General features: G+C 40.2%; 1 protein-coding gene across 1 annotated transcript; it reads left to right on the top strand.

Moving 5' to 3' along the window:
• The first annotated feature begins 1,796 nt into the window (after positions 1-1,796).
• Positions 1,797-7,973, top strand: LOC311242226 (mitochondrial inner membrane protease ATP23 homolog). The gene is made up of 6 exons (XM_084331185.1): positions 1,797-2,033; positions 2,565-2,610; positions 3,948-4,029; positions 5,627-5,764; positions 5,874-5,957; positions 7,178-7,973. Exons 1-6 carry the CDS (start codon positions 1,883-1,885, stop codon positions 7,379-7,381), a joined length of 705 nt encoding a protein of 234 aa, XP_084187311.1. The 5' UTR covers positions 1,797-1,882; the 3' UTR covers positions 7,382-7,973.
• The last annotated feature ends 4,748 nt before the right edge of the window (positions 7,974-12,721 follow it).

The raw sequence follows: 12,721 nt of genomic DNA, 5'->3' as shown, positions 1-12,721 counted from the left end.
GCGCCATGACAGCAGAGGACCAGCAGGCTTTGCGACACTCCTGTGTTGCACATGCGCATAGACTACTTCAACGTGCACGCGCTCAATGGCACTTCACCCAAGCGGTCACGTCGATTGATTGATTGATTGAAAACTTTATTAACAGATTGCATAGTGGGTACAGTAGTACAGTACAGCTCAATACACACAATTGTTAAGGGGATGCAGACCAGAGAAAGACTTTCGTCTTGTTTACATCAGGGTCCCCCATTTTCAATTCATCATAACATGACAGACAGTACTGCTACATCTAGACATATACCAGATCTACAAATACAGTACTGTTTGTGATACAAAAAGGGTAAAAAAAAAAAAAAAAAAAAAAAAAAAGAGTATATACATTTGAGGGGGAAGAAACTGTACATTGGAGGATGTTGGGTAGGTGGGTGGGAGGGGGGGGGGGTTTGGTGGGTGGGGAAACTGTACATTGGAGGGGGTTGGGGTATATTTTACAGGGGCCAGTTTCGAATTGCAGTCTCCCATAGGTGCTCTTTGAGAGTGGTTTTGAAAGTGGGTAGTGATTCAAATTCCTTTACAGCTGTGGGTAGGGCGTTCCACATTGATGTGGCATAATTGCGAAACGTGTTTAGTCCCTTGTTTGAGCCGAATCTGGGTTTAACATGATTTGTGGAGCTCCCTCTGGTGTTGTGGTCGTGGTATTCACTGACCTTTGGGAAGTATTTTGACATGTAGGGGAGAGTGGGGTAAGGAATGCCAATTTTTACTTAAAGTGCCTTTAAAGCAAGGGGATTACAGTAAGGCCCCCAACTAAAATATGTACATATAGTTTAGGATGTTGTGCATCCCTGGGGACAATCATTTTGGATCTTAAATAAACTGTTTCAGAAATATAGCTTTGGAAAAAAAAAAGTGGTTTTGTGGCACAACTTGCCCCTGTGCGGGGTAAGTTGTGACATTAGAGAGAATACACTGGGGTAAATTGTGCCATTGATAATTTTAAGTAAAACAGATCATTTTAATCTCAAAAGCGGTAAAAGCATCCTGCAGATCTTCATCTCCTTTCCAACCTGATGTATAGTCTTCCCATGTTGCACTTCTTTCACTCTTTCCAACTTCTCAAGAGGAGTTGAAACCCTGTCTGTCTTCCGTTTGTGCGTGGCATGATGGATTTTGGTCTAAAATTAAGAATATCACATAGTTTTAGTGATCAAATGTAAGAATACAATGTACAATAACAATAAAATACAATAAAGTAATATATATATAGTTAATAATTATAAGTTGGGGCAACTTAACTAACAGAACATCTGGCACAACTTAACCCAGGCCCTTTGGCACAAATCACCCCAAGCCTATACCATTTTGAAAGAAATGCATCCACCAGCTGTTTTGAGCTAGCATCATGCTAACTGTATAGACTCATGGTGTAGCTTACTAAAGCACTAAAACATGTGTGAACTGTTTTCAAAGTTGTCTATAATTGTTCAAACACAGCAATAAAAAAAACTTGATCATACAAATGTTACTTTGGAGGGCAAAACAATGTTTTTTTTTAACTTAAATGTGCTTAAATGTGTCTCCCTTCTTTGCAGGTTGAGTGAAATGCCTCTTCAAAAATATGTTGTTACATGACCAACAGGGGTGTCACGTGACGTGCAAAAAAAAAGAAGAAGAAGAAGACATTGTAAAATGGATTGTACAGTAGGTGGCGGTATGCGCCTTTTGTGCTCGCGATCTGCCATTAAACCCATTGAAGAAGAAGAAGAAGTGACGTGCACAACAGAAAATGACCTCTCTCTTGCTAACGCTAGCTGGCAGTTAGCTAACCAGCGCCACACATCCATGCAAGTTTAACATTTTATAGTCTGACAAACTCCATGAAATGGATCAGACTAAACAACAAGAAGAAGACTATGGATACAACTTATTCCCGGATAGGAAAGCGAGGAAGTACAAGAAAGGGTCTATTGGGGAAAGCCTGTTTTCTTTTCATCACAAGTGTCAGGTCATGTTGCAGTTAGCTGTGGACAGCAGTAAGTAGCCACGTTAGCCAGCTAGTTTAGCTGTAATGTCGTGCCTTTCTTTGAAATATGTTTGCCATTGCCTGTGCACTATCAGTGTACAGTTTCTACGTCAAATGTATATACTCTCTTTTCTGGACTCTTTTTGTATCACAAACAGTACTGTATTTGCAAATCTGGTATGTCATAGATGTATAGATGTAGCAGTACTGTCTATCTGTATGTGATGTATGTCATAATGTTATGATGAATTGAAAATGGGGGACCCTGATGTAAACAAGACTAAAGTCTTTCTCTGGTCTGCATCCTCTTAACAATTGTATGTATTGAGCTGTACTGTACTGTACTGTACCCATTCTGCAATCTGTTAATAAACTTTTCAATCAATCAATCAATCAATGAGCTCAGTTACTGCTTAAACCCTGTCTGCCGCTATGCTACTCGTGCTGTCATAATGCCAACGTTGTTAACGTTAGTAAGTCACTTAAGCTGATCTAATGAGCTGGCATTACGTTAATGCATTTGTTATTTGTAACCCTTTAGGTCCATATGCAAAACTACTCCTTGTAGCCATGAAAAGTTCAGGATGGTAAGTATTCTTCTTCTGTAAGATCTGAAAGTATCATAGACAGCAGTTCAATATCTCCATACGATGAATTGAAAATGGGTGACCCTGATGTAAACAAGACGAAAGTCTTTCTCTGGTCTGCATCCCCTTAACAATTGTGTGTATTGAGCTGTACTGTACCCATTCTGCAATCTGTTAATAAACGTTTCAATCAATCAATCAATACCCTAGAGTCTAAATTGGGGTAGAACGTAGAAACAGTAGAAATACTTGATGAATTCAAGTTAATGGAGATTTGATTTAACGATAGCAAAACTATATCAAAACATCCGTTTACAAACTATCTCACAACTCCTGCAGTATAATCCAAGTCTCATTTATGTCGTATGCTCTGTATTTCACAAACGCATGCATTTTTGCTAAAGCCTTGCTAACAAAAAACATTTCCGGTTAAGCGCTGTCTTCAATTAACTAATGTCAGGTGACTTGAAAAACTTTTCAGACAGGTTGTCTGTCTCCCTCTAGCTTAGCCTAAGCTTGTTGGTTGTGTGTGTGTTTGTTGGCTGCATCCAAGCCGACCAGGTGAATGATGTTAGTAGAGGAGAGTTACCTCCATTTTCATACCTGGACACTTCAGAATAGACTACTCAAAGTGGAACACTGGAGCACTCATAACGTCTGCACATTTATTGCAGGTGGGGTGACCAGAGGTGCGTTGCTCATGGGACTGGGTTGCACGCCGTGCAACCTTGCTCTCTGAGCAGAAGCACGCACATGCACGGATGTGCACACAGGAATGCGCTGCACTCGACTGATGCGCCAACTCGCTAAGTACCCACCTGGCTACTTTGCATATCAATAGAGCAGGTCGTCAGGTGTGTTCAAATACGTTCTCGGATACATTCACACACAACTTGTGAATGAAATGTTACATTCCATTCGTAGAGGCAATTAGGCATTGTCTTTAGTCTGTGCGTACGTGAGGGAACATTTATGCGCATGCGCGGGAGCGCGCGTGCACGTGGCGTCATGCAAACACCGTGCAACCAGTTTTGAAATCACCAACGCAAGCCTGGGGGTGACTGATTTTGACGCTTCCCCTCTGCAATAAATGTGCAGGCTTCATGAGTGTTTTACTTTGGATAGTCAATTCTGAAGTGCTCGGGTGGAAAGTCTTGCTTCTATGTACTGTCCTCTGCTGTTGAGCACCAAAGCCCTCTCATTCGAAACTTGACTGAAGCACGTATGAACATTGGCTCGATAGTTCTTGAATTCGAAACGGTACGTTTTAGACGCATTATCTGCAACACGGCAAAGTTGTGGTTTTTGACATGCTATGTATCCTTTTATTGACACAGCACAGTCGTCAAAGACCGACATTTTTCCTGTGAGGACTGCGATGGGACTGTCAGCGGTGGCTTTGATGCCACCACATCTCAAGTAAGGAAGATATTTTGGTAGACTTGTTAAAGCAACACGCCAGCATTATGGGAAATGAGCTTACTGTCTTCTCCAGAGTCAGACAAGAAGATTGATACCAATTTCCTCATTAGCACAAATGAATGGAAACGGATACAGATCAGCTAGCCTAGTTGTAGCTTGTAGGCCAAAAACACCTCTCCCGAAATCTTCCTGGACACTTGCATGTTTTTTTTTTTACACTTCTCAAAATCCTCCTGGACACTTTTCACTTTACATTTTCACACTTATTACTGTACATTTTACTGTATATTTCTGGCTGGATAGTTGTATATTTAAGATTTTAGAATGTATATACATACCAGAATGTAGATCCTGCACCGTATTTAATTCTTTGTTCTATTTTATTCTTGTTTTTAATACGATTGTATTCTTATTCCTATTTTAGTCCTATTGACTACTTAATGTTTATTGTTGTTCAATGTGAGCGATAAGTGCAGAATTTCCCTCTGAATTAGTAAGGATTTCTATTCTATGGTATCTCATCTTGTCTGACTCTGGAGAAGATGGTAAGTGCATTTCCCATAATGTTGGGGTGTTCCCTTTTTAAAGTATTTTGCCAAATAAAATCCCAGTTCTGTCATTTGTACGTACGTATGACATATATCAGGGCGGCTACGTGGCGTAGTGGGCAAGGCGCTCGCCACGAATGACTGAGACGCTGGGCTCGCCTGTTCGAGCCCAGCGCTCCACATTGCTTTCAGTTTAGCTGGTCGTCCGTACTAATACACATTGGCCGTATTAGGGGGTGGGAAACTGATGGGTGGGGATCGGGCGTTGTGGACAGCGACTCCTACAGGTCGGTTGGTGCGCCTGCGCAGTAGAATCAGGAAGTGTCGGGGGCAGCGTGAGCCTCCCACGCGTTACTCCTCGCCACTGAGAGATCGAGCTGCGCAGGTGAAAAGATGCGACTGCTGTTACCTCAAGTACCGGAGGGGACTTGTGCTATGTATGACTTAGTCCACATTGCAGCCGGCTTGTGGGAGGCAAGAAACAGCGTTCGTGACAGGGGAGGGTTGAATTGGATGATACGAAATTGGGATGGGAGAAAATATAGAAAAATGGGAGAAAAAGTGGATACAAAAAAAAAAGTATGACATATATCATGCCAGTTGGGGTACCTTCGTGTATACGGTTTACTTTACTCTTACTCATAGTATATATACAATAATTCAGATTCAAATTTTTTATTGCCTATATTTATTGTAACGTATAGGCCTAATATAACCGATAGGGCAAACAGACCCTCATCTGCACCTTTGTTTACACTGTTTATTTTTCTCATATTCTTATATGTACTTAATTATATTGTTTACACTATTTATTCTCGTGTTTTTATATTCAGATCTAATTATACTGCCTATATTTTTGTATTTCTACTATTACCCTGTCCATACCTGTACCTCCCCTCCCCCATGCTGCTATGATGCCTGAATTTCCACAAAGGGATCAATAAAGGAATATCTTATCTTATTTGATATAAGAAAACCTCTGTCTGGCAACTTGTAGTATGATTTATGGTATAATGTTAAGCTAATGGCATGTTCTTTGATTTCAGATTGTTTTGTGTCAGAACAATATTCACCAACAGTCCCACATGAACAGAGTGGTTACACACGAGCTCGTACACGCCTTTGATCATTGCCGGGCAGATGTAGACTGGTTCAACAGCTACAAACATCTGGCCTGCTCAGAGGTGAGCCTTAATGTGTTCAACGTTGTACACTCATCTGTGTTCCTACAGTATGTTCTGTAAAGTATTTAAATGTTGTTGTATTTATTTATATTTATTTAAATCTTTTCAGATTCGAGCGGCTAATCTTAGTGGGGACTGCTCATTCAGAAATGAACTGTCCAGATTCCATTTTGGCCTGAAAAAGCACCATCAGGTAACTGTGGGGAGATAAATCTGCCAGCCGTACAAATATTCTTAGTAGCAGTGTTCACTCAACTAAAGAGACGCACATTTATACGCTATTTATTGCTTCCATAGTACTGTATATTTGTATGTCTCTTAAATGTTTTGATGAATTGAAAATGGAGGACCCTTATGTCAACACGTTTTCTTTCTCGTCTTCATCCTCTTAGCAGTTGTTGTATTGAGCTGTACTGTATTGTACCCATTCTGCAATCTGTTAATAAAGTGTTCAATCAATACGAATATCACCCATCAGGCTGATACCAGATTAAAATGGGATATCGACATTGGAGAATCTCCCCAGTACCAATATCAAGAGCCGTATGTAACACGTCGATTATCAAAGCAAAGTGACTAAATGGATTTCTCTGATGTAGAAAAATGGCTTTTGACCTCGATCCTTCTTTTCTAATGAATGATTGGTGGAAGTCTATACTGGTGGAAGTCTATACTGTTCAGTAACAGTAAGTGATTGCATCAGTACACTGTATTAGCCCATACTTAAAAGGTTTAGCATTCAGAGTGGGGTATTGACAGTGAAAAAGTGGTCTCGCTTCATCCATATACTGTACCTAACCAGAGATGGATGGATGCAAATGTTTCCTCAATAGCAGAATGTGTATCCGGCCTAATGAAGGTGGAGATAGCGGCCAAATAATCAGACCGGTTTGGTGCTTTAGACCTTAAAGGAACACAACATTATGGGAAATGCACTTACCATCGACTCCAGAGTCAGACAAAAACATTTAGTAATTTCCGTGTGTTCAGTAGAAAGCTATCCGGCTGCAAACTAGCCTACCTTTTTTGTATGTCTTGTATGTTAATGTCTTGATGAATTGAAAATGGAGGACCCTTATGTAAACAAGATGAAAGTCTTTTTCTGGTCTTCATCCTCTTAGCAGTTGTTTGTATTGAGCTGTATTGTACCCATTCTGCAATCTGTTAATAAAGTTTTCAATCAATCAAACCTTAGCACAAACAAATTGCTTGTGGTCCGTATCCGCTAGCTACCTATAGGCTAGCTTGCAGCCGGATAGCTTTCTATTGAACGCACAGAGAAGAAATTCTTGTCTGACTCTAGAGAAGAAGGCAAGCGCATTTCGCATAATGTTGGCGTGTTCCTTTAATTAAAGGCCATCCATCACTGTACTGTTTGGCTCACTGGTTCTTGGTTTCCCCCTGGTTTGCCAGGAGTGTGTCCGGGGACGTGCCTTGCGTTCTATCCTGGCTGTCAGGAAGATCACCAGAGAAGAGGCAGAGAAAGTGGTGGATGAGGTCTTTCCCACCTGCTTCAATGACCATGCACCCTTTGGTCGGATTCCACACGACAACAAGGACGCCAAGTTTGCCTACGGTGATTATGAGAACCGAGATCGATATTCCGCCAACCTTTAACCTGTCTGATCAGCACATTCTAATTAAATGTCCAATGGTGCTTTGGTCACGATGCTGACAGAGAGCCTGGCGTTAGCAGGGCGCCAGCTACCACAATGACCCCCTCGGCAGAATGACTCGTGTGTCCAAAATGATCAGAAATTCCTTCAAAAGAAACATCTGAGTTTTGTTTTCTCTGGTGAAAGCAAATGTTGTAAACCCACAGTAGGACCCAATGAAAACGATTTTATTGTGCTTTTTGGACAATTATTATTTCTGAGAGGGGGGAAAAAGGGATCGTATCGAGTAATTCCTATTTGTGAAAATGATTAGATGTGGCCACAATGTTGTTGTCATGTCTCTTTTTTTTTAAAGACCTAGCTAACTGAGTTTTAAGAAAAGTATACAGTGTTTCATCCATGGCATTCTGTCACTGTGATTTTGGAAAAGTCACTTCATCACAGGTGGGGGTGCAGTTCAGCGAACAACTCCCATCTTCTATTTTGCCATGTTGACCCACAATGACTGAACCCGAGGCGCTCTCTGTAAATATATTTGATTGTACTTAACTTAATTAGAGTCGGCTTGTGTTGGAATTAAAGTTTGATTCTTATGAAAATTCAGATTCTTCATTTTTGTTTTTAATCCCAATTGTGACATATTCCCACTGTGTGTATTCGAGTACTGTGGCATTGCTGTGTTTTTTTGGAATAGTTGTTGGCACATGCACTGCCTAGTCAAGGTGACATGGAAGACATTAAGGTCATGTTTAAAGTTCTCCCCTTTACAGAACCAAATAATTCTGGTGACAATGTATGTATTTTTCAAGGAATTGGATTCCTGAGAGACAATTCTGAAGAACATTTGTAGGTTGGACAACTGGGAAGAGTTCATTTATAAATTATGTTTCTCAAGATGGATGGAGGCCATCGGTGCTTCAAAATTGCTTGCACATCTTACAAATCTACAACTTCCTCTGTAAAATGATAGTGGTGATGTCTTTATTGCACATTGGCATTCAAAGAATCTGTTATCTGTCCCCAAAGATTAATAAGGAAGAATTATATGGGAATTAGCCTCATAATCACTCCCGCCATTTACTGCAAGACAGCTTTCTGGCTATCACAAAGTCTGCAGACCACCCTCTGTGTTGCAATCGGAACGGCCATGTTTGGTATAAAGCAAGATTTATATGGGATCAAACAACAAGCCGAGTGGAATGGAATGAGGAAAGAAGATTACGTTAATGTGAGAGGCTTACAGAAATTTGCAATAACAAAAAAAGTTGTTTATAGGCTGTCTGGGATTAATGTGAGTCAAATGCATGATGAGAACACAAAAGCAGCAGAAGACATTTGGTTCTCAGAAATACCACCCACCAAAGCTGAAACATTCAAGTAAACATGGGAATTTGTCTTGGAATTGTATATTTTATACGATATCAACCGATACCGATATATGCAGGGTTTCCCCCCCCAATTTTTTTTAATAATTTCAGGTAATTAACATTACATATATCTCTTGTTGTGGAATTAACACAACATTATGCATACTTTTGACCATAAATAAAATCAGAATTTGTTCTTACTTGCTTGCCTGGGTAAATAAAGGTTATAGAAATGTAAAAAAAATTAAAACCGATACCGATATTTTCCGATATCACATTTTAATGCCGATAATATCGGACGTCCCTATTATCCAGTGACGACTATTAAATGTACTTATTTGTTAAAACAATTTTGATGCTGCTTCAGAGCCATCCCTAGATGTTTAGGCAAAAAACAATTCTGGTTTACCTGCTTATTTCTGTATATCAACAGAAACTACGAGATCATGAGGAATCTGTAGGTAAATGGCTGCTTTTTTTTTTTATATATATATATATAAAACAAGCCAAGAAGGTCAAGAAGGTCATGCTAGCTTGTTGGGAAGGGGGACTAAATATTGTTGCAAAGTTCAGCACAATCTTTAGGGTCTCACCTTTACAACCATGATCAAATTATGCTAGTCCCTTGTGGTTTTAGGGCAAAACCATGCAATGGTGTGATTGTCATGCAGAAATGTTTTGCGTATTGTGGTTCCTAAACAGTCTTGGAATTGCATACAGTTCAGTTCAGTTGAAATTATTTTCTATATGGTGATAGATGTTCCGAGGGGCCCTCTGATTGGCTGACTAACCTCTACGACCAATTAAATAACTTAGAGGGCCTTGATTAAATAATTCCGATACTAATTTGGTTGTCATATTGAGAAAACATTTTTGAATCCATCGTTCAAAAAGAAATTCTGATTGGTTGGGGGCCCTAAATTCTGATCTGCCTAGTGCTTGAGAGAATTAGATTAGATTCAGATATATTGTCATTATACAGCACAAGTACTGTACAGTACAATGAAAAGAGGTTTGGCATCCAACCAGAGTGCATGACACACATATAGTCTCTTGTATCAGTTGTGTGTTATTCGGTTTATACTATTGTGTCTCCTCAGTATGCAGAGAACTTTCAGCAAGAAAGCTAGAATCAACCATCTTGTACTTGTCTGTGTACCGTACATGTTACTGTGTGAAGCCTACTGTCAACTTGTTATCAGTATGTTAGACGTGATCCAGAAATAAAATTGAGGCATGCCATGAATAGAAATGTTTAACTTCCAACTGTTCAACTTCAACTGTTTTACAAGTGGATATGTGAATTTGACAAATCTTTTAGGGCGTGTTCACACCTGTACAAACCAAACGGACTATCGATCTAAAGGGACCATGGTCCACTTAAAGTGGACCAAACAGGGCAGGTGTGAACGCGCCCTTAATTTAACCCCCAGTGACCGTAGTAGTACCATTGCAGTCCTTTGGATGGCAGTCTTATACATATCTTCACCATCAGGATGAGTGGAGGCCCCATCAATTTACCAAGAACTACCACTGTTTTAGTGACACCGATAATTTAATCCATTTCAATTAGTCCTTTTTCAGGTGAATGTCAGGGGATTATTTATTAAATTTTTTTACAGTCTAATAGATACGACGTGCTAATCACGGTACCACTGAGCAGAACATCTCCTTTCATTATTCCATCCATTTAAACAGGCGGCGCCCACTGTGATCTAATTAGAGAAAGCTCAGTCACTGAAATCCCTCGACTTCGCTAATCTGTCTGGGACACAAAACAGTAACGCATTAACCCCCGAGAGCACTGATGAACTCATCTCATTAATTATAATAATGCTGGATTTAGTCGTGAAGTTGAGTGGTAATGAGAAAAGTGAGGACACCCACAGACTTGTGACTTGTCTTGGATGTCTAATCTTCACAAGGGTGTTCTCACTATGAGACATGGGTGAATAACTTACAAATTATTTAGAAAAATGGGCTGATGTGAAACTGAAGACGAATTGTATGCTCTTGTGGTAAACAAATATCCGGTATAAATTGTCTAAGTGTATTGTATTGTTTTGATCTTTTGAATATCCATTTCATTTTCTTTGTTAAATTCTTCTTCTATATTTCCTCTGTTGTCACGTTTTGAAAGGACTAAAGGGTTAAGGATATATTGCAAGAAGGGTAGGTAAATAATGTTTTAAATTACTAAAGAGTTATGGATATTATTGTAAGAAGGGTAGGTATATAATGTTTTAAATGACTAAAGGGTTAGTTAATATATTGTTAGAAGGTTTTAAAAGAACACGCAAACATTTTGGGAAATTAGCTTATCGTCTTCTCCAGAGAAGCGGACAGTGACGAGTAGCCTAGGCATTGTCCAACACCCCTCCCGAAGGCTACCCGTCATTTTCCGCTTCCATTCATTGTGCTAAGCTAGGCTAACATGCAGCCATATAGCTTTCTACTGAACGCACAGAGAGGAAACTGGTATCTTCTTGTCTCTGTCTGTCTCTCTCTGGACGGTAAGATAATTTCCCCAAATGTTGGCGTGTTCCTTTAAATTACTAAAGGATAAGGATATATATAAGAAGGCTAGGTATATAAGCTTAGGCTTCTTCCTACACTTTTTCGGTCATACTAATATTGTTTTCTTTCTATTTTGATACACGAAATAAACAAACTAAACTAACAAATTCTGAAATGTATTCGTAAATAGAACTGGAGCACGGTTATAGTGATTATAGTAGGTAGGCCTACCGAGTAGAACTGTTGAGAGACTATCATGTTAACACTTCAACAAGAAAACAATTCTGATGTATAGTTTACATAACCTCTCACATGTCCCAAAACTCTAAACCGATGTTACACACATTAATTTAGTTTGACCTGTTATGATTGTTGAGATATGACATATAAAGATATGTATATTGTATGACTTCTCATGTACTACTGTCTGTGTACCATTTTGTTTATGTGAGTAGCTGTGACCATAGATATATTACACTAGATGGCTCACCCGCGCTGCTGGCCAACGGAGACCGGCGTTGCCACATGGCGGCCATCTTGCGAGGGTGGAGCACGCCCACTCATAACATGCATGTCTATGATGTACTATTGAAATAACCATAGCTTGTTAAATTTTTAACCGTTTGGTTTGTTAAAAACGTCAGAGATGTAGTTATCATACTGCATACTTATAATGGACTTTGATATGAAAAAATAAATAATTATAAAACATTTGCTTCCAAGCTAGAATCATAGCCACATTAATAACGTTTGTAATAAACCATACCGTCTATAAATCCGTCAATATTTCAGCAAATTTAGTATTTTTGTTTGTGCAGATCATCACCTTAAAGCAGTAGTCCACCCTCGCAAGATGGCCACCGGTGAAGTACGCGGGAGACTCCGCCTTGAGCCATCTAGTGTTATATATCTATGGCTGTGACTACCACTGTGTCCAATGGGAAGCGCTGTTGCGCCGTGTATTGTCGCATGATTGTGATGTCACTGTATGGATATAAAACGGGCAGCGACACACCCTGACACTCTCTTGATCTCTTGATATCTCTCTTGACACACCTGAGTTGTGAATAAGCCACGCCGAATCGAATGGCTAAATGACACCACAGTGTGAACAGTACGATCCTTTTGAATGACTAGTATATTTAACTTGCCGCTGTATATACAGTAGGTTACAACAAATTATTCTACAATTTGGAATGGGAGGCGTACCTCCGGGGTGGACGAGAGGCGGACCTTCTGGGTGGACAAGAGGCATACCTTCTGGGTGGACGGGAGGCGTACCTTCTGGGTGGACGAGCGGTGTACCTTCTGGGTGAAGGGGAGGCGTACCTTCTGGGTGGACGAGAGGCGTACCTTCTGGGTGGATGGGAGGCGTACCTCCGGGGTTGACGGCAGGCATACCTTTGGGGTTGACGGCAGGCATACCTTCGGGGTGGACGAGAGGCGTACCTTCTGGG

This window comes from Notolepis coatsorum (genome assembly GCF_963971535.1).
Source record: "Notolepis coatsorum genome assembly, chromosome: 15".
NCBI classification, from domain to species: Eukaryota; Metazoa; Chordata; class Actinopteri; order Aulopiformes; family Paralepididae; genus Notolepis; species Notolepis coatsorum.
This window is presented reverse-complemented; position numbering and strand designations above follow the sequence as displayed.

Excerpts from the sequence above, each read along its gene's own strand:
- LOC311242226 (XM_084331185.1), top strand. The coding sequence starts at position 1,883 with ATGGATCAGACTAAACAACAAGAAGAAGACTATGGATACAACTTATTC. Across the intron at positions 5,765-5,873 it reads AACATCTGGCCTGCTCAGAG|ATTCGAGCGGCTAATCTTAG; the intron begins GTGAGCCTTAAT and ends AAATCTTTTCAG. Across the intron at positions 5,958-7,177 it reads GCCTGAAAAAGCACCATCAG|GAGTGTGTCCGGGGACGTGC; the intron begins GTAACTGTGGGG and ends CTGGTTTGCCAG.